The sequence below is a fragment of the Lutra lutra genome, chromosome 3 (genome assembly GCF_902655055.1).
Source record: "Lutra lutra chromosome 3, mLutLut1.2, whole genome shotgun sequence".
NCBI lineage: Eukaryota > Metazoa > Chordata > Mammalia > Carnivora > Mustelidae > Lutra > Lutra lutra.
The window spans coordinates 79072556-79095543 of record NC_062280.1 but is presented as its reverse complement, the minus strand read 5'-3'; the positions used below and the strand labels follow the sequence as shown (position 1 = coordinate 79095543).

Genomic DNA, 22988 nt, shown 5'->3' with positions numbered 1-22988 from the left:
GACATTTATATTTTATTTTATTTTATTTTTTTTAAAGATTTTATTTATTTATTTGACAGAGAGAGATCACAAGTAGACAGAGAGGCAGGCAGAGAGAGAGAGAGAGGGAAGCAGGCTCCCTGCTGAGCAGAGAGCCCGATGCGGGACTCAATCCCAGGACCCTGAGATCATGACCTGAGCCGAAGGCAGCAGCTTAACCCACTGAGCCACCCAGGCGCCCCGCAGACATTTATATTTTAATATTTAAAATATTGCAAGCTAAATTATATCTGTTCACATTTCTCAAATGCCCATTTCAAAAGAAAAAGATTCATCAAAAGATGAATGCTCTTCTTGATAAAAAAATCATACATGTCATTTAGGAAGGCAGAGCACACCCAGATGAAATAATAAAAGGAAAAATTTTAAAGCAGTAAATTGACAGGTGTTAAAAGAATAATTCGCAAAAATGAACAAAGTTCAAGAGGAACTAACTAAAAAAATGAACGGAACCAGGCAGTATACTCAAAAAGACCTCTGGGAAGCAGTGAAATTTATTTTGGGTTTTGGTAAAGACACATTTGGATTAGAGAAACCTTGTGAGGGGACATGTTAGACAAAGTGGTAATTAACGTCTGTGAAGGGGAAGGAAAGCAGCTTTTATTTCTGATAGTTGTGGAACCATAAAAACAATTTGTTTCTTCTATTGTAAGACTTAGACTGTACAGCAGAACATATATAGCAAACAATCTATTACGTTTACTCTTCACTTCTTCCTTCTTATTTATTGAAAACCCCAGCTACATTTTTAGATGCAGATTAGCCTGCCAATGCTCTAATACTGACTGCTTTCAATTTTGTTCCCCCAAAATGTACTTGTTATATCATTTTTCATCTAATTCATTTCTGTATTTTTGGCTTTGTTCTTAAGAGAACAAAAATAAATAAATGAAATAATAAAATGAATAAAATAAATAAATATAAATAAATAAAATAATAAATAAATTAAAAAAAATTAATGCCATGTAAGCATGGCATTAAATAATTGTAGACAAAGTTTGTATCCTAACTAAATGATTCCCTATCTATCATCAGTTGTGGTTTTTTTCCCCCAACTCCTAAGTGGAACAAACTTTCTTCTGCAAAAATTTACTTTAGTCACAAAATGTGCTGTTTCTAGTCATTTCAGAGATAAAATTCCATAAACCCAAGTGAGCACTGCTGTTTTGTAAGTGCTGTCAGGTCAATGCTGGGGAGCGGAAACCAGCTTCTCCCCGTGTGCTCTGAAGTGGAGGCATCTTTTCTGCTTCTGACTGTGAGAAATGGCTGGATGAAAGCAGCAAAATATTTCAATGATGCAGAGCAAAGGTGACTTCCTGTTTTGTTTTAGGGTTTGTTTCCTTCTCTTCTCAATGAAGGCTGTGTTTTCTGACATTCTGCAATCCTTTTGCTGGGTGAAAGGGCAGGGTGCAGGGCCCCTGTAGGTCATTCTATTTACAATAGCCCTGGAGAAGGGAGAGGGGGAGAGGAAGGAGGAGGGACCGCTCATTAGAGTGGAAGGGGCAGACCAGGAGGGGATCTGTTTTCTATTTTCTTCTCTAGATTGAGCTAATTTGGATGGGAAGGGTTTGATTGTTGTCAGCACCATCATGATTACTATTACCTGTGTGGTGTCGTTTTCCTACCCAGTTCTCTCAAGTGTTAGGTGAAATCGTTGGTGATGAGAGATAAATAATTAGAGCCATTTTATTTTAATGAGTAAAATCAGAGGAAGAAGATATCCAAATACTTCAAAGCAGATAGTTTTTCATTCTTAACCTTGAGAAAACTCAAAAGTTCTAATTCTGCAGGGCAAAAAAATTTTTTTAAACCTGTTTCTTCTGGTGGCCTACTTGTAATTATGTGCATTTTTCTTTTCTTTTCTTTTCTTTTCTTTTCTTTCTTTCTTTCTTTTTTTTTTTTTTTTTTTTTTTTTGAAAGGCAGTTTCCCCCCACTTTGTTATTCATAATGCGGACTCTGTAGACCTAACCTCTGGGTTCTAAGCCTCCACCGCGGCCGGCAAGAGGCTGTGTTTTCTCTGACCTGGACATTTAAAGTGACATTGCTGCAGTCCACCCTCCTCAGGTCGGACTTTCTGCAGAGCTGGTGATCCGCAGAGGTCAAGCTGTAGTTTGCTGAAAGAGCCACCTCCAGGGAGGGAGGGAGCCTGGGCGGGCTCCCCAAGAAACAGTGGGGACTTGGGGTACTCCTCCGTGAGGGATCGGGGTGGGCTTCCAGCGAGGGGCTGGGGGCTCTTCTTTGGAGCCAGAGTGGGGACGGGGAAGGGGTAAATGTCTCAAGTCAGCGCCGTGTTGGACTGTAGCATCCTGGCTGCTTCTCGAGGCTTCCCTCCCTCTGCCTCCCACCGGCAGACCTCTCCTCCGTCCCCGCTCCCTTCCAGGGAGCCGGCGTCGGAGGGTTGGGACTGCATCGGGGGGCGGAGCTGCCTCTCCGGACGGGAGGTGGGAAAGTGAAGAGCCGCGGGTCGGAGGCGCGGACCTCGCGTCGGGGCTCCTGCGGCCGGCGAGTCCTTCCAGCAGCTGCGGCAGCCCGCGCCAAACGCTGGATCTTTTTGCTCAGCCTACAAGACTTGAGAACTCTCAACTGCCCCCTCCTCCCGCAATAAGATCTTTCCCTGTGTTTTCCTCTCCATCCCCCGCCCCCCGCTTCCGTTGGAGAATTTCATGCTTCTGTTAGCACCTTTTCGTAATCCAGGGGACGTGACAGTCCAGAGCTCCAAGGGCCTCCGCTGAATTCTACTTTTGTTTTTATTTCTCCCTCGCTTCCTCTTGTTTTCCTCTAATCGGATTCATCTGCGAAGTCTGGCGCTTCTGCCAGAGGGAGCAAGGAATAAATAGATGCTGCGGCCCCAGAAGGCTTAGACGTCGGGAAAGAACAGCCAGAGCGGCAGGGGCGGCGGCGGCAGGAGGTCGGCGGAGCTCGTGGGACACCATTGGGGGAATTTGATCCAAGGAAACTGAGATCGTCGGGGGAGGAGAAGCTCCCAGATCACTGTGTCCACTTGCAGGGGGTAAGAGGGGACGGCGGAGCGGGCCTCTCGGCGTGCTCGGCACTGCTCCACCCTACCCCGTCCTGCCGGGATCATGGTCTGTGGCAGTCCTGGAGGGATGCTGCTGCTGCGGGCCGGGCTGCTCGCCCTGGCTGCGCTTTGCCTGCTCTGGGTGCCCGGAGCTCGGGCTGCAGCCTGTGAGCCCGTCCGCATCCCCTTGTGCAAGTCCCTGCCCTGGAACATGACCAAGATGCCCAACCACCTGCACCACAGCACCCAAGCCAACGCCATTCTGGCCATCGAGCAGTTTGAAGGTCTGCTGGGCACCCACTGCAGTCCCGATCTGCTCTTCTTCCTCTGTGCCATGTACGCGCCCATCTGCACCATTGACTTCCAGCACGAGCCCATCAAGCCCTGCAAGTCCGTGTGCGAGCGGGCCCGGCAGGGCTGCGAGCCTATCCTTATCAAGTACCGTCACTCGTGGCCCGAGAGTCTGGCCTGCGAGGAGCTGCCTGTTTATGACCGTGGCGTGTGCATCTCTCCCGAGGCTATCGTCACCGCGGACGGAGCGGGTGAGTCCTGACCCGGCCCAGCCTCTCTCCTGACCTCCAGCCACCGGGCTCCTCTCTTCTCTTGAGTTTTTGTTACTTGCCTTTGGCTTTCTAATTCTGCCTGTTTTCTTGGGGTCGCTTCTCTTAGTCACTCCTCCGTGGGGCACCGCTTCTTTCTTCTCTCTTCCAGTTCCATGCCAGTAGGTAACCTTTCATTCCACTCTGGTCACACTTGTCAACGCTGACCCTGCCCTTTCCATCCTTTACGTGTCCTCGTTGCCACATCTTGGATGAGTGATGCTCCTTCCTTACTGTCTTACTTTGTTTACAGGCACTGCACTTTTCTTCCCGGATTCTCTTGCATTCTCAATCCTCCCTTTTCCATAGCTTTACTGTTTTAGCTGCTTGTCAAGATTGTGTGGTGAGAATAGGAAACTGAAGCACCATTTTCTTCTAATCATTAGAAATGCTTAGATAATTTCAGTAACCTTACTCTAACCCACAGATGTTAGTGGTATGTGTTTGCTCAAAGTCCAATTGGAGCAATTACCTTCACCTTAAATTTCCCCCTCCTTTCAATGAGATAAATTGTTCTTCTATTCCAGACTGAAACAGCTGTGAAACATTGCTATGCACTGCTAATTGGCTTCTGTGACTTGCTCCCAGCCACAGAGCTGGCGAAGGGAAATTGCTGGGCTCTTTTCACATTCCCACATGCCTTCAAGTCCTTTTGCAAGTGACATATGGATGAAAGGAGTTATATTTAAGGCGTGCTATCATCATTCACTCATGTAATATTATTTTTAATCTCACTCCTTATCCCATTGTTAAGCTCTGCAGATATGCCTTTAATACTTTATTTCATGCCCTTTGTTCTGTGTGTGCATCAACCACACATCTACCTTCATCTTTCCGTACCGGAAAGCTTGATTGCAGTTCTACATTTAATAGAATCAATCACAAGTTGTTTTCTCACTAGTGTTTGGTCTAATTATGACACTCATAACTCTGAAGACCCCAGCTACACCTAGTTCACTATGGTGCGTTTAATTCTCACTCAATATCACTCTTACCAATTACCCCCGAACTCAAATTTCACCCTTCATATAATTTCATATTTTTTGTGGTGGGTCCTTTTTCATCCCCTCCCCAGAGGAACTCTGTTACTAGATGCGATGACTTGATTGTCTTCTCTGTTCGTTTCCTGGGCAGCAGTATTTTCCTTCTGCCTCTCAGCTCGTCCAGCCTACACTCACGCCCTTAATCCATTTCTAGGTAATAGTTCCTGATTGTCAAGAGAATTGACTTGGAAAAATTGCTTTCTGTGCACCTTGACCCTCTTAATGGAAAGTGAACGAAGAGGCAAAAAGTACAAATAGCTGCAAACCCAACCCTGAACAGAAGGATTCCAGCAGCTTTTCGACCATCCTCTAGGTCTTATACAGACCTATTGTCTTCTTGATTTTAATCAAGAACTGAGAACTGGCTGTATACTAGATGCAGAAAGGAATGTATTTCTTATTAGTCTTTGGGCTAAGAGCATGCTCTTGAGCCTTTGTACTCACTAACTTTCCAGGCTGTGCAGAATCTGGAAGAGCCTGGTCAGTTGTTGCCCTGGCTTCCCAGACACTTAGAATCCGTTAAATGCTGGTGCTTCGCTCAGGCCAAGGACTAGGAATGAGGTGACTATGGCTCACTCTGAAATGCTTTCCTCCCCTTAAAGGAAAAGACTTGCTCTGAAACCTCTCTTAGAAATGGACCTCAAGTGAGAGAGGTTTGGCAAGGGTAACAGCTTTCAAAACCCATGGTCCGAATGGATGGGAAGCAGTTTTCCTAAGTGTCCCTGAATTACCTATCACTGGGGACCAAATGCAGAACAATTGCCTCATTGAAACACTCAAATAGGCCATGCATGGAAACAATTTGTCAGTCCGTGGGACCTGGTTTCTGAGCTGCTTTAAAATGCCATAATATATGCTTTGTTGACAGCATCCTTGCTAGAAAAATACGAAGGGTTAGGTGGTAGTGGGAACCATATTTTTGTGACCGTCTCCCTTTACCACAAGCTTCGGTGCGAGTCAGAGACACCGGTGGCAGGAGGGAGCCGCAGGGGAGGTGCGGATGGGAAACGGGGAGGTGCGGATGGGAAACGGAGAGGTGGATTCTAACCCCAAGGGTCTCCTGGCTTCCGAGGCCAGCTTGCTGAAAATTGCATTCCCTATCCTGGGTCAAACTGTCAGGCACCTGGAATTACTTAGTAAGTACCATATGTGGCCAGTTTAATTTACGATGCAATATACTCTTTGGTTCAGTGGGATATGATAGTTCATGAAGCCCTTTTTTTCTCCCTTTAGGTATAAACAGAATCACTTATGTTTTATGATTAGAATCCAGCTGAATAAAAAAATGAGGTCTCCCTGAATGAAAGGGGTCACCCTTCACATTCCTTTGATGCCAAGAGGATTTTGAAATCCTACCATTCACATGGGTCTGTTCGCTCCTAGCTCAGGATGATGCCACAGACAAGTTTAGGCCCATTCACAAAGCAAAGTCTATTGAAATGGAGTAGTGCTTCAAACTACTTTTTGCTTTCAAAATACTAAGGCCAACATACGTTAAAAAAAAAAAAAGTCTCCAATCCTGACCATTACCAACAAATTCACATTACATATTTTCCTTTTCCCACATTGTTTATTTACTGTAGAGCTGTGGCTTCACGCACAACTGCTTTATCTGAATGAAGACCTCTAGTCCAGTCTTTAGTACCATGTGGCAAGTCAGGAGTGTGGGCTGGGAGCCCAGCAAACCAGGCATTGAACCTGGACTCTGCTTCCTCTCAAGTGTTACTATGGGGAAATTCCGTAAGCTTTCTGATTGAAAGTTTTCTGGGCCGTACCGTGGAGACAGCCTGCCTCTACATCCCCGGGGCATGGTGAGGATGAAATGAAGCAGCCTAGTACCTGGGACATAGTCCCTAAACAGCCTGTGCTGCTCTTCCACCATGATAATTGTTGTTCTCTCAACATGAGGTTTACTTTTTGCTGGTCAGTGCAGATACAGCTTAGAACTTTCATCACTTCAGCTCCGGAAACCAAGCTGCACACCAGGAACCAAGTAGAAAAGCAGATTTTCCTTCTGAAGATATAAGCTTAATATTGCACTTTCTGCAAATGGACTTGGACCTCAGGCTCAAGAATAAATTCCTTTGGGAGCACCAGGAAGAAAGATGGAGTCTGAGGGATGTCTTAGTTACAAATAGTTTATCTTGGAAACGGAGAGATCAAGAATTTAAGAAAACTTATGGCATGATATTCACCAGCTATTTATTCAACGCCCATGGCTCGTCATGCCAAGGGCTTCGTAATCTATGCTCAGTCGTTGCTGGTTTCCGTGGCAGTGGTAGCTTGTCACCCCGGCTCTTGCTCAACACGTCTCCCGGCTGTCTCTTGCCTGCCTGCCCCACGCCAGCTTTCCCATGCAGGCGCTGCCGTGGAGTCATTCCTCTGTGCTCTGAGGAACAGGCAGCCTTTTCTTTAGGCCTGGTCTGCAAATATTTGAGGGGCCAAATACCAAGAAGGAAGAATTATTCAGTGTGATAGGAGGAAATGGAATGGAAAGGAGAAATGGAAATTTTAGATTAAGGCTGGAGAGAACACATTTCTGAGGACTGGTCATTCCATAAAATATTGAAAGGTACTCTGGATGGGGTAGGGACAAGAGTATCTCCGAGAGCTCTGGTATTTCATTATAGCTAACGGAATTAGTGGTAACAGAATCTTGCGTAGTCCCCAAGTCTGATTTTAATAATTCATTTTCTATTTCATTCCTATCAAACTTCCAAATAGTTGGTGCTATAAATAGCATCATTGACTCCCTTCTGTTTGGCCTTTGTCTTTCCATGAGGCGTATAGAAAGAAGAGACCGTTTTGAATAATTAAGAACTGGGTCTGTTTCTGCAGCTTCCCAGTTTTAGAGGTAGAGACCCTTAGTTGGAATTCCAGCTTTGCCATTAAGTTTAGGCCTTGAGCGAGTCATTTGAGATTGACCCTGGGAACAGAGAAGAACAAAAGAACTATTCATGTGAAGTGCCTGAGAAATGGCAAAGCAGAGGGTAAGTGCTTAGCAAAAACAGCATGCTCCGGGAGGGAAGAGGACGTGTCCTCTCAGGAGAGGGGTCTTTGGCAGCAACAGAATAAGCAAACATCTTCTGTCTGCTGTTCTAAGTGTGTTATGTGTATCAACATACTAAAATCCCATGGTAGGTACTATTATTTCCATTTTGAAGAAAAGGAAGCTGAGGCATGTAAGTGACTTGTGCAAGTTCATGAAGCTATTAAGAGGAAAGGTTCAAGCCAGAATCCATTCTCCACTACACTTCCCGTCTCATGGAGAAAGAGGTGATTCATAACTTAAGGAAGAATCTGTGTCTTTTGACTATCAGATTTCAGTTAAAGGATCAAATTTGGGGTGCCTGAGTGGTTCAGTGGGTTAAAGCCTCTGCCTTCGGCTCAGGTCATGATCCCAGGGTCCTGGGATCGAGCCCCGCACCGGGCTCTCTGCTTAGCAGGGAACCTGCTTCCTCTTCTCTCTCCTGCCTGCCTCTCTGACTACTTGTGATCTCTATCAAATTAAAAAAAAAAAAAAGGATCAAATTTTGTCCATTATATATTTTTTTTTCAAAGATTTTATTTATTTATTTGACAGAGATCACAAGTAGAGAGGCAGGCAGAGAGAGAGGGGGAAGCAGGCTCCCTGCGAGCAGAGAGAACCTGATGCGGGACTCGATCCCAGGACCCCGAGACCATGACCCGAGCCGAAGGCAGAGGCTTTAACCCACTGAGCCACCCAGGTGCCCCTGTCCATTGTATTTTGAAAGCCCACTTATGTGTAGTTTAAGAGAATAAAAGACAGCCCTGGACAGGGATTCCAAGAGATAAGAGATAAGTACTTCAGTGCCTTTTTGAGATAACAGAGTGCATTCCAGACTCTCACAGCTAACCCAGAGCCCCTCAATCTCATCATGCCACAAAGTGAACTCCTCATTTCCTTACCTCATCTGCCTATTCTTTTCTAGTATTTTTTATATGGTTGTGAGGCCCCATACACATACTCCAGGCCTGGGAGTCAGCCTTGATTTTACCCTATTTTTTTTTTTAAAGATTTTATTTATTTATTTGAGAGAGAGAGAGAACATGAGCAGGGGGAGGAGCAGAGGAAGAAGGAGAAGCAGACTCCGTGCGGAGCATGGAGCCCAACACGCAGCTCGATCCCAGGACCCCAAGATCATGACCTGATCCGAAGGCAGACGCTTAATTGACTGAACCCCCCAGGCACCCTGATTCTACCTTATTCTTTACCCCTTCCTACCCTGCATTCAGTAGATATCAAATGTTACTGGATCTACTCTGAATCTAATTTCCTCCCCTCCTTCTCTGATGTTACTCTCTTAGTTCGGATCTCAACATGTCTCACGTATTACGGCCACAGGAGAATAACTGGCTTGCTTACCCTCAGTATTGCCCCTCCATATTACAACAGGATGATCTTTCTGAACTGCAGATCTGTTGCTTAAAATCTTTTGGTGTCTGTCTCTAGCCTTCATGACCTCGTCCCCTCCTACTCCTCTAGCTTCATTTCTTCCTGCTCACACTTCTGTTTTAGCCACTCTGGAAGACTTGCAGGTCCCTTGGTGAGTATTGTAGTTTATTTCCATACTTCTTACACATGTTATTTTCTATGTGGAACCAACCTTCCCCAGCTCCTTTAGGAAACTTCTATGACTCCTACTAGAAATCCTTGGGGCATAAAACCTACTAATGCCTTTTAATGTAGGATGTAGGATTTTAATGTAGGATGATTTTGTTGGAATTCCTAAGTTGAATTTTCTGAAAATAATTTTTTTTGGATTATTTATGACCAGACAACTTTTTTTCCCCTCTTTTAATTCTAACAACTGATTTCTAAGCACTTTTAAAAACAGGAACATTTTCCTGTGAATAATAATGAAAGAAGAACATCACTTTCCTAGGTTCAGCTGTATCAAGGGTTCCCCCAGACCCAGGAGAAGAGATTTATTTTTCATTTTTATTTAAACTCTTCAACACTTAACAGTTACTTTACATGCGGATTAATATAATTTCTTCATTTATAGAAAGCTCATTTTTAAAAAGAGATTTATTTGAGAGAGAGAGAGAGAGTGTGTGTGCATGAGCAAGGGAGGGGCAGAGGCAGAGGGAGAGGGATTCTCAAGCAGGCTCCCTGATGAGCATGGAGCCCCAGGCAGGCCTGGATCCCATGAACCTGAGATGATGACCTGAGCCAAAATCAAGAGTTGGCTGCTTAACGGACTGAACCACCCTTGCACCCCAGAGAGATCATTTTTGTATGGATCAAATGCGTGTTATCATGATTATTGGACTCAGGAATAAAACCGTTGGCATGTTACTTTATTTTTTTTTTATTTTTATTTTTTAAGATTTTATTTATTTATTTGACAGGCGGAGATCACAAGTAGGCAGAGAGGCAGGCAGAGAGAGAGGGGGAAGCAGGCTCCCCGCCGAGCAGAGAGCCCGATGCGGGGCTCGATCCCAGAACCCTGGAATCGTGACCTGAGCGGAAGGCAGAGGATTAACCCACTGAGCCACCCAGGCGCCCGGCATGTTACTTTAACACTTGGTTACGATTGTCATGAATAAAGTCGTTGAATAGAATAAAAGTCATAAAATTAATAGTATATGACTGAGCAGAACCTAATGTTTTAGAATCAAGTATTTGTTGCCCGTTTGTTTTTTTTTGGTAGTTACTATCTTTCCTTGTATATAGCTTTTTAAATACCAGATGAATAAAAGTTAAAAAGAGATCAAAAAAGATCAAATCCCAGATGATGATTATTAAGCCTGAGAAAGTAACTCATTAATTCTAATTGGAGTGCTATTGTCCTAAAATGATATTGAGCTACTCCTTTTTAATTTATTCATGATACAGCCTATAAGGAAAAAGGACAGAGGAAGAATGTTACTTTCTGTTAGGATAAATGGATACTAAACTTGTTAAACATAAAATGTTAGTACAAAATTAAAACATAAAATTATGGAATTGAAATAAGAATATATAGGGGCGTGCAGCAAATTCAGCATGGTGTTTTGCTGAGGCACTCTTATTCACTAGAGGCTGAGTTCTTAACTAGAACCCAGAAGAACTTTTTATAAGTACTATTTACTGTGTGTTGTTACCATTTTCTGGGATTATGGTGGAGTCACTGGCCATTTCCACCCATGTCTATTGATTGCACTGGCTTGAGTGGTCCTTGCCTGGTATGCTTGCTTTCTGCTAAAGAACTGTTTAGTTTATAGGTAACAAAGGGCATGAGAATGTGGTCTGAATGTTTTCCTGATGCATTAAAAATTTAAATATATGCTAGTCACGTGTGATACGTCTATTTATTGAAGAGATGTATTGACTTCTGTTAGTTAAAACACAAGTGTTGCATGAATGCTTAATATGTATGTGGATTTTATTGGGTCAGAAATTTCGTGAGACTCAAAAACTTATTAAATCCTGAAATTTTGGGCACAGTTGAGGATTCAAGAAAGTGTATCATCTCTCAATCACACAAAAGAATAGATCTTGTCTTTATTTGATCTCTAAGTAATAGAGTGTGAAGGTCATGGCACTAATAAGAATCCACTTCCTTGAGATTCCTGGGTTCTTACTCAAATTAAATTTATGACCGAATTAGATTTTTATATGGGAAATTTTAAAATAATAATGAATAAATTATAATTCTTTCTTTATTCTATCACCTTTCAGATTTTCCTATGGATTCTAGTAATGGAAACTGTAGAGGAGCCAGCAGTGGTGAGTATATCACTATCTTTCCAGTTTTCATTTGTGTTCAAATTAGTCTTTGTAACCTAGATACTCAACTCTTATATGGGTACATTTGTGTCCTGTGTTTTGAAAGTAAAGTTAAACATTTTAATTTTATTTTAAAAGTTAGCATATAATAAAATTGACTTTTTCTCTTGGTCATTAAAAATTGCGTGGATTTTATGAGTTCTGCGGATTTTAATGCATGGATAGACTTGTGTAACCACTACCACGATAAAGATACAGAACAGTTGTATCTCCTCAAAAGAAACTTCCTCAGGCTATCTCTTCATAATGGCAAGCTCCTCTCACCCTTAACCACTGGTCATCGCTGATCTATTCCCTTCTCTAGCTTTGTGTTTTTGAGATGATCTTATAAATGGAATGGTAGAGTATGTAACCTTTTGAGTTTGGTTTATTTTACTTATCACAATGCCTTTGAGCTTTATTCAAGTTGTTGGTGCATGTAGCAATATCGATGTTTTAATTGCCAAGTATTTTATGCCTTGAGTCCATTAGTATTTATTTGGCCATTCATGTCTTGAAGGATTGTCAGGCTGGTTCTAGTTTTTGTCAGTCATGGGTAGACCTACTATAAACATTTGTGTAAAGGTTTTTGTATAAACATAAGTCTTCATATCTTTAGGGCAGATATCTAGGAATAGAATTACTGGGATTATATGGTAATGTGTTTAACTTTGTAAAAAACAGCCAAACTGTTTCCAAAATGGTTATTCAATTTTACAGTAGCGATGTGTAAGAGTTCCAGTTGCTGTGTATCCTTTTTGGCCTGTGATATTTTCAGGTTTTTATTTTCTTAATCCTAGCTATTTTAATAGGTGTGGAGTGGTAGCTCACACCTATTAACGTAGTGCTGTATTCTGGATATAAAGAACAATCTTTTTGTTCCTTTGATTTTCTCCATTGTTCCTCTTTTCAATTTTATTGATTTCCACTCAGTATTTCTTTCCTCTGCTTGTGTAGGATTTAATTTTGCTGTCTTTTTTTTTCCCCCTTAAGGTAGAAGATTAAATTATGATTTGAGACTTTTCTTCTTTTCTAGTATAGTAATTTAATGCTATAAGTATCCATCTAAGGATGGCTTTATTTGCTTTTTACAGAGTTCGATAGGTTTTATTTTAATTTTTCTTCAGTGTAAAATATTTTATAATTTCCCCTGAGACTACCTCTTTGACTCATGAATTACTTAGGATTATGCTGTTAAATTTGCTATTTGGAGATTTTTCTCTTTACTTTAAGTTGTTATATTTTATTCTAATTCCCCTATGACTAGAGAACATACTTTGAATAATCTTGATTCTTTTAAATTTGTTAAGGGTTATTCTATGGCCCAGGATATGGCCCAAGATATGATTTATCTTGGGGAATGTTTTATTTGCACTTGGTGAGAAAATATATATATTCTGCAGTTGTTGGGTAGAATGTTCTTTTATTTATTTATTTATTTATTTATTTGGGGGAGAGAAAGAGAGAGACAGAGACAGAGATAGTGAGACAGCCCAAACAGGGAGGAGAGAGAGAAGCAGGCTCACTGCTGAGCAAGGAGCCCAATGTGGGGCTTGATCACGGGACCCTGGGATCATGACCTGAGCCAAAGGCAGATGCTTAACTGACTGAGCCACCCAGGCATCCCAGGTGGAATGTTTTTTAAATGTCAATTAGTTTAGTTAATACTGTTGTTTAGTACTTTTATATTCTTTCCCATTTTCTGTGTACTAGACCTATTGATTACTTTGAGATTAATATTTAAGACTTCAAATATTAATAATAATATTTAATATTTAATTTAAGTCTTCAAATATTAATATTGTAGTCTTTACTATTTCTCTTTTCAAGGCTGTCAGGTTTGTTTCATGTATTCTGAAACTGTTATTTGGTGCCTCCACAGTTAGTATTTTTATGTCTAATTGGGGAATTGACCCTTCATCATGTAATGTCCCTCTTTATCTCTGGTAATTTTCTCTGCTCTAAGGTCTATTTTCTTTAATTATTAATATTAATAGTAATTAATTTATAATAATTTTTTATACTTTATTATAAATAGTTATATTAATTAACTTCAGCTTTCTTTCAATTAGTATTTGCAAGGTAATCTTTATCCTTTTACTTTTAACATACTTATATTACTATGTTTTAAATAAATTTCTTGTAGACCTGGTATAATTGGGTCATTTTTTTGTTGGTATTGGTATCTTTTGTCCATTTTACCAACCTTTGTTTTTTTATTGATGTGTTGAGACCATTTACATCTAATGTCATTACTGATATGTTTGTACTTAGATATACCATTTTATTATTTGTTTTCTGTTTGTCCCTTCTCTTTTTCATTCCTGTTTTCTATTTCCTAATTTATTTTGGATTATGTGAAAGTCTCTCTCTCTCTCTCTCTCTCTCTCTCACACATACATTTATACAACATATAGATATATCACAAGATATATATATATATATATATATATATATATATATATATATATATAATGAGAATATGTATACTTGTATTTTTTTTCTTTCAGGCATTAAAAATGCTTCTTTTAAAGATTTATTTATCTTTGAAAGAGGAGGGCCAGAGGGAGAGTGAGAGACAGAATCTCAAGCAGACTCTGTGCTGAGCATGGAGCCTGATGGGGGGCTTGATCTTATGACCCTGAGATCATGACCTGACCTGAAACCAAGAGTTGGAGATGGTTAACCAATTGAGCCACCCAGGAACCCTGACATTAAAAATGTTTTAACCAACTCAATAGGAGAATAGCTTACTATCTTTACACAGATATTTTTAATTTCTATTGTTTTCCCCCCCTATTTCTTGTATTTCTTCTGCCTGAAGAGCATCCTTCTACACTTCTTCTAGGGCAGTTTTGGTGGCAATAAATTCTCTTCATTTTCCTTTATCTGAAAATATCTACCTTTCACCTTTTCCTGAAGGACATTTTCACTGTATAGAATTCTGGGTTGGTAGTTCATTCAGTGCTTAAAAAAGTTATTCCACTTACTTCTGTCCTCTATGTTTCTCATGGAAAATTGGTAGTCATTCAAATCATTGTTCCCTTATATATAATGCATCAATTTTCTCTGGTTGCTTTCAAGAATTCTTCAGTCTTTAGTTTTTAGTAGTTGGATTATGCTCTGTCTGGACATTTGATTTCTTTAGATTTATCCTGTTTTAGGATTAATTGATTTTCTTGAGTCTATAAGTTTTTGCATTTGTCAAATTTAGGAGGCTTTCGGCAACCATTTCTTCAAATATTTATTTTTACAGCACATTCTTTTCTACTTCCAAGTCTATGACGATGTGAATGTTAGAGCTTATGTTATTGTCCTACAGGTCCCAGAGGTTCTGTTCATTCCCCTCCCGAACTTTTCTGTTACTTCAGATTAGATAATTTCTTTTAATCTTTCTTCACGTTCATTGAATTTTTCCTTGATCATGTCTGTTCTGCGATGGAGCCCATCCAGTAAATTTTTTATTTCAGTTAATGCAATTTTCAACATTCAAAATTTCCAACTGGTTCTTCATTGTATGTTAGATTTCTTTCTTGAGACTTTCTATCTTTCCATTCATTTCAAGGGTGTCCACTATTGCTTTTGGGGGAATTTTTATAAAAACTGCCTTGAAATTATTGTTGGATAACTTTAACATTTGTGTCATCTGATTTTTTCCCTGTACATATTGAGATTTTTCTGATTCTTCATATGCAGAGTAATTTATTGCATTCTGGTCATTTTGATTATTATGTTCTAAGAACTGGGGTCTTATTTAAAGTTCTATGAAGAATGTTGATATTTTTATTTTAGGAGGAATCAGTCTTGCTGCATTAAAGCAGCAAATTCTGAATTGTCTTCTGTAGGTTGTGCTTTCAGTATCAGTTCCATTGTCAATCTTTGCAATGCCTTTCAGGTCCACTCCATATGTATCCTACCCAGTGGTCAGTGTGAGATCAAGACAATGATCTATCCCATAGTTTAGTTTTCAAAGTCTGTAGTATACTGTTTAGTGTCAGATTTATATATACCCAGAGGTGAACCTACCAGTAAATAAACAATTTTATGGAATTTTTTCCACATCTCCTCCCTCTCTGTGGTCTTCTCAGTACTTTTCAGTTCATTGGGGGCTCTTCTTTTTGGTCTTTTGGCCAGAAAGCTGGAGATTTATTTATCCCACTCTCTGATGTATTTCCTGTGACTGACTCTGCATCTGAGGCCAGATGGTGTGCTCCCACAAAGTGATGAGATTTTGCCCTAGTCTCTTGACACGACATGTCTAATCAGAAAGGAAGGTTCTCCAACATCAGCAGTTTAGACTCCTGAGGGCCTCCCTTGGTGCAGCTATTGTTAGCACTGCCCCAGGATTGCTTGATGGATGGGGTATAAGAGAATGGAGTGTTAGAAGGCCCTTTTCCTATTTTTTGAGTCAGAACTAAGGGGCTTTTCCTGAAGGACTCTGATTGTATCATGCCACTTACAAGCAATGGGGCTGTGTTGAAATTAGGCTGGAGGATACCAAAGGGGAAAAATTGATGAGCCTACTACCAGTTTGATAGTATTTGTCTTCTCCCCCAATCTTCCTGCTACTATTTACTTCTTGGAGTCCTTAAGTAGTTGCTTCATGGATTCTGTAACTGTGTTCAGGGGAGAGACAGGGTGGAGGTTAGTTACTCCATCTTACCATAAAACAAGCTTTCAAATCAAATACTTGATTTGTATGTGCAAAAAACTCCCACAAATCATAAGCATGCAGTTCAGTGACTTGTCACAAAGTAAACACTCTTGTGTAATGACCACACAGATCAAGCTATATACCACTACTAGCACCTCAGAAACCTCCTTGTGTCTTTTCCAAATCGCTCCTTCCACTCTGCTTTCCAAAGATAACTACTAGCAGAAATTCTAATAGCATATATTAATTTTCCCCAACTTTGATCTTTTATGATTAACATATATGTGTGTATATATATACATATTGCAATTTTTTTGAGAGACATGTGTGCGTATGTGGCTTCCTTTGCTCTTTATTATGCTGTATATGGTAGTATTTCTGGATTTTCATTGTTGTATAGTATTTTATTATATGAATATACCACACATTATTTTAATGTTCTTGGATATTTGGGTTGTTTCTAGTTTTTATTTCTATGATTAGTGCTGTATTTGCGTTTACAAGAACATTATCACAGCAGTTAGTTACTATATACCTTTTCTATTTCACTTTCCTCTAGGAATTTGCATTGATTTGGGTCTGTGTATCCTGCCTTTCAGGTGTCTTTTTTTTTTTTTTTTCCAGATTTATTTATATTGAGAGGAAGAGAACAGGAGAGAGAGGGGTCATTCCCCTCCATGGCCTTGAGATTAGTGGGAACTTCTTTTCTACATTTGCTTTCATTTCTGATTTAGCCTCCACAGTCCACATATCCTTTCCTTTTGTACTAGACAAGCTTCCTTGAGCACATCCTATCCTTCTTTACAGCTCCTTGAGTTCTCAACACCTGCCATTCAAAGTAAAAACAAAAAATGATTATACTTTTACCCCCCACCCCACCACACACACACACACAAAAAACCTCCCCAGATTTAATGGTCTTTCAATGTGTTGAAGCCCTGTCATGATAAAAATATTTAATGAAGGAAAAACAGGAGGAAGTAGGTCATATAGAATAGTGTTCTTTCTCGGCTGTGGAAGATGCTGGTGGTGGGAGGGCTTAAGGGAAGATCTGAGAGTGAGAACAAGAGTTCCCAGTAGAAAGTAATCAGTCTGGTTTTATTTGTAGTGACCAATCAACAATCAACTTTGAATTTCAACTTTCCTCCTAACTTTGTTAAATACCATTAACTCCAAACTTCTCTCCAAATTCAAGGGAAAACAGAAACTTAGAGGGAAAATACCATTTTTTCCTACTGAGAATCCCATATCTTTAAACTATTAATGCTAAAACAAACCAGACTATTAATACCAAAAGAATCACTTTAATTGTTCACTTACCTGCTCATTCTCTGTAAGAATCATTCCTTCGAAACAACCGGAGATCATGTCCTGAGCCAAAATCAAGAGTCAGATGCTTAACTGACTGAGCAACACAGGTGCCTCTGTCTTGTAAAGTGTCTTGTACGTGGAAGTAGAATATTTATTTTATTAAATTGTAAATAAGTTTGAGACATCAATTTTCATTAGACTGAAACAGTATTCACTGTTGATTTCCACTGATTCTTGTCAGAGTGACAAGAGTTTGACCAGAGGCAATGTCTACCAAAGGTGCACAACAAACATTTATATTGTGAAAAACATAAGTGAATGAAAATGACTTGTTTAGAATTATTTCATTACCTTCTTGATGCAATTGAGAATGTTCATGCAGTATCATAAAATCAGCTGGAAATTATGGGTGTCCAGCCATGGTTCTATTTTAATGACCACTCCAACTTTATATTTGAACAAAACAAACCACAATTATATAGTACAATTGATAAGTCAACATTTTGGTCAAGTGCAGGCATGGGCTATCAAACTGTCCAGAAGTTATGGTTAGAATAATATAGTATTTCAGTGTGTCAGTGAAAGAAGATGGCATCAACAATACTATAAATAATTTACACAAACAGTTCAATGTGTAAAACTACTTGGAATGAATGTCCTTTCCTGGGTTTAGTGTTTACTGCTCCCCTTTTCCAAATGTTTTTTTGTTCCCTGGTATAATGGGAACGATGAAAACCAACCAACGAACAGGCAAAACCAAGCTCATTCAGCTTGTGCACTGACATATTCACATGTTCTGTAAAGAAAGTAGAAACTATTCACACTCAAAATTTTATGCTTTGGAAAAATGGAGCAGCCGGGTTGATAAAATAGGGAATGAGGAAGGTACAAAAACATTGTAACCCACATAACCCCATTTTCAAAAGTGTCAAGTTGTTTGGCCTGGAATTTGGAAAAGAAATTCTTTCACTCCAGTTAATTTATCCTTTGCCTGAAAGTTTAACAGTTCTTTTCTCCCTTTTCTCCTTTCCTTCATTCCTTTCCTTCTTTCTTTCTTTTTGAGATAATGACTTAGTCTGAACAGCTTCCAATTTGTGAGTGTGTTTTATTATTGTAAACCCACTGCCCTAATAAAGAGTACATCACCTCTAGTTTCCATAATGTGGAATTTGGGGAAAACCAATTTTAGTTCTTTTTTTTTTTTTTAAAGATTTTATTTATTTATTTGACAGAGATCACAGGTAGACGGAGAGGCAGGCAGATAGAGTGAGAGAGAGAGAGAGGGAAGCAGGCTCACTGCCGAGCAGAGAGCCCGATGCGGGACTCGATCCCAGGACCCTGAGATCATGACCTGAGCCGAAGGCAGTGGCTCAACCCACTGAGCCACCCAGGCGCCCAACAATTTTAGTTTTATTCCACTGAATCATTTGGTCTGTCAAGTCAACACAGAAAATGAAGGCAGGTATTCGAATGGTGCAACGAAAATACCTATTTTTTATTAAAAGAACTCTCTCAGCTTTCTACTTTGGGATGGTGACCAATTTATGAATTTTTGTATTTGAAAACCACAATTTTTTTCCAGGGAGGAGATATAGCTGGTCAATTCTGACACTAAATAATCACAGAAGCATAATCAAATTACTTTTCTGCTTTGTTGCCAAATATAAAATCACACTGTATTGACCTCTGAGGTTTCATCAGGTATATTTTCAAATCAGGGCAACATTAGCAGAATCCCCAGCGTAAGTTGGGTGCTCTAAAATGTTTCACTAACATCTTCCTGCCTCTATTTTAGAGGTGCTTCCGAGAAACTCTTCTGCGGGCTGAGGAGCATCCCCCTTTTGGGGATGGCCTAGGCTTGGGTAGTATCGATTCATTCTCTTTCTCCTTCTCTAAACTTCTTTCCTCCCCTTTGACTTCCTCCTAATTTGGGGAAGGAATTTAATTTTTTTCTTTGGTGCCAATGCTTATTGACTATAGCAGCTGAATTAACTTGGGGGCAACTTCTGCCCTTTATTGGAAAAAATTAGGATAAGTAAAAAGTAGTATACTTAAAATTTTACAATAGCTTACAAGTATATGCATTCCTTTTTTTTTTTAAATTACTTTGCAGTATTTGACAATTTTGACTCATTTTTTATTCCTAAGCATTCTTCTCAAGCTGTTACCCAAATCATGCTTGCACTTCTCCTGTCCCCCAGCTGTGGGCATCCTCCAAGGCTCTGTGCTTGGCCTCTGCTCCTCTCTCCTTACAATCGTTTCTTCCCATTGGATTGCATCCAGCTACATGGGCTTAGTTATCACTCTCATGACTCCAGGTCTTATCACTGTCAAGGGTAGAGCACCACATTTCTCCTTCAGTAAACACTTCTACCCAGTCACCTAGTTGTACTTCAAATACAACCTAGTTAAGAATTAAAGCTATCTTTGTATTACAGATTTCTTCTTTGCAACTTTCTTTTTTGGTATGTAGCACCATTGTTTTCTCAGGTCCCCAGTATGGAAACTTCATATTCAGCTTATTGGTCCATCCCCCCTACTGTTCATTAGAAATGTAATGGCCGCCTCCTTGTGCCAGGCATTCTGTATTCCCTGGGCATGGGGCGAGGGAGTGAGCAGTGACTGCACCTCCATTTTCTGTCCTCTTTTGTGTGTACTTGAGAGGGCTAGAGAGATATCTGATTTTTAAAAAAAGATTTTATTTATTTATTTGAAAGAGAGAGTGAACGTGTGAGAGAGCACACGTTGGGGGAGTGGGCAGGTAGAGGTATGAAGGAGAGTCAGGCTCTCCACTGAGCAGGGAACCCAGACACAAGGTTCCCTCCCAGGACCTTGAGATCATGACTTGAGCCGAAGGTAGACATTTAACTGAGTCACCTAGGAGCCCTGATACATGATGTTCTAAAAGACTGTGAAGCCCACTTTATGTTTTTGTTAATTGACTACTTTAGAATATATTGTTGAACATAACACTTCAGATCTCACAAGAGAAAATAGGCAAATCTCATTGACTATCTATATTTTGTATATCCTGAATGACCCTTGGATCCAGAAATGTTGTGAAGGACAGTTTATTTAAAAATTTCCAAAGACCTAAATCCTAAAGGAATAAACTAAATTTCCTTTTCTTATTAATACAGTGTTAGTCCTCTCAATCTTTTTTTTTTTTTTAAAGATTTTATTTATTTATTTGACAGAGAGAGAGATCACAAGTAGGCAGAGAGGCAGGCAGAGAGAGGAGGAAACAGGCTCACCGCTAAGCAGAGCCCGATGCGGGGCTCGATCCCAGGACCCTGAGATCATGACCTGAGCGGAAGGCAGAGGCTTAACCCACTGAGCCACCCAGGTGCCCCTAGTCCTCTCAATCTTAAACAGTTCCCTTTTACAAAGTACAAATTACTATGAATAGAGACCTTTATTACAATATTTGAGGTTTGTTTTTTAAGCTAAACTGAGCAAATGTTATTTTTGCTTTTTAAAGCCATATTATATTACCTCCGTTCACCATCAGCTGCATTGCATTTTCCACATACTGCTCTTATCCAAAATAAAATCCAACAGATTCTTTGCCTTATGCTTATGATTGGGAAATAAATATTATTTTAACATGTAATGAACAGCTGCTAAGTCATGGCACACTTCAGTTTATGGAAAAATGAAAGGAATGTCTCATGAATTTTTATGTTATTGGTACTTTATCAACGTATAATTCACCTACAGTAAAATGCATAATTGAGTGTATGGCACAATGAATTTTGGCAAATGTATACACCTATGTAGCTATCACCCAGATCAAAATAAAGAACATTTCCATCACCCCTCAGAATTTCCTTGGGCCCAGTCACTCACCCCATTGTGAGGAAAAGCATAGTAGTGTACCTTTGTGGAGCACAATACCAATATGATTTCTCAATTCTGTTTTTTTAATCTAGTTATCCACCCCCAACTAAATGTAATACATATAAAAGTTTCTACCTCTAGGAAAAAAATTAGTAAATTTTTATCTTTAAACTTAACACTTTTAAGTATAAACTTTTGACTTTAATTTTAAAATCAACTTGCAAATGATTTTTCTTTAGAAAATTGTCTCTTCTGTTTCACCAACTGCTCTTAAATTTGCATAAAATATCTTCAGCTCTTTTTGGTTTGTTTATATATTACCACTACTGCTAAGAGCTAACATTCAGTGAGTGATTTACTAAGTAATAGGCTTTGTGCCAAATTCCTCAAGTGAATTACTCTTTAAATTCTTAACAATAACCCTATGAGGTAGACAGTATTAGTTTAGAAATAAGTTTTGCCAAAGGTAACTGGCCCAAGGTCACATAACTGGGAAGGAATGGAGTTGGGATTCAAACCCACATGCCCTTAATCATTTTGTCATATTCTCTTGCATTGTAATAATTATTAGAATGGTCACATATGTGATCATTTTGGCTTGCTAAGTTTGATCCTTCCCATTTGAATATGTACATGACAATCCAAAGGACTTCGGTCCACCCGAGTCAAAATAGCAGAATCTGGTACTGTTGAAACGCCTGATTGCTTAATTTTGGACACCAAAGTTCTGTAGGTGGCAAGGAACCTAAGATAAATAGTGCTTCTCTTATTATTAGATGGTCTTTATATAGAATGGATTAAAAATCCCAGTGAATCTTGATTAAATCTGACATTTATGGGGCAGGCATACCAGGTACCATAAGTATTTTATGTGTATTTCCTCATTTAATTCTCCCAATAATTCTATGAAGGGTATGTCTGAAATTACCTAAGGGCATACTTACCAACACCTCTTATAGGTGGTTACAAATATAGACCTGGATCTCAGTAAAGAAGTCGTAGTTAAGAATATAGATATTCAAATTGTAAAAATTTATTTTTTTCTGTCTGTTTTAAAAGTTGTGGTGTGCTCCTGTTTTTTAAAATGGAGGGAAGAAGTCAAGTGGGCTTCTAAGGCCAAATGTCAAGATATAAAACATATAATACATTTGGTACAAATTAAAATTGCTGAAATTCTAATCTTGAAAGAATTACAGTGGAAATTGTAAAACAAAGAGAATCATATTTTCTTTAATCCCCATGTATTTTTTGACAATAGATTCTGCACACAGCTCTAAGATGTCTTCTCCTAGAAAAAGCAGAAAAATACTAACTCATAGACAGTAGTATTCCAAAGTCATGGTACCTGAAAAACTATAGGGGCTTTAGAATCTGGCAAAGGAAGTCAGTTATAGTCTTTTAGCTCTGGATTGGACCCAGCATTAGTCGATTTCAAGCAAAGGTCAAGGTTAGAAAGTTGTATCATCCTTACGTATGAACATAAATAGATTATACTAAGTAGTGAAGGTCCACTGATTTCATAGTTTTATATGATACTTATAATCTTTAGATCTTATGAAACCATATGACTCTTTAAAAATACTATTATCAATAAATGGACCCATTTTTATGAACAAAAGTTCAAATAAAGAAGGATGGCTTTCCTCTCTGAATTATGTTTAAAAGAAACCTCATTGTTGAGACAGTGCACTGGGGGGCATCTCCTCT

The 22988-nt window shown here is 39.6% G+C and overlaps 1 protein-coding gene across 1 annotated transcript in view; it reads left to right on the top strand.

Moving 5' to 3' along the window:
• Nucleotides 1–2434: 2434 nt before the first annotated feature.
• The window catches only part of FRZB (frizzled related protein), a 33886-nt gene continuing 13332 nt past the window's right edge, over nt 2435–22988 (top strand). The window contains exons 1-2 of the mRNA XM_047722520.1: nt 2435–3601; nt 11390–11437. Coding sequence (XP_047578476.1) covers nt 3124–3601; nt 11390–11437 — 526 coding nt within the window. The 5' untranslated portion in view covers nt 2435–3123. The remainder of the gene's footprint in view (nt 3602–11389; nt 11438–22988) is intronic.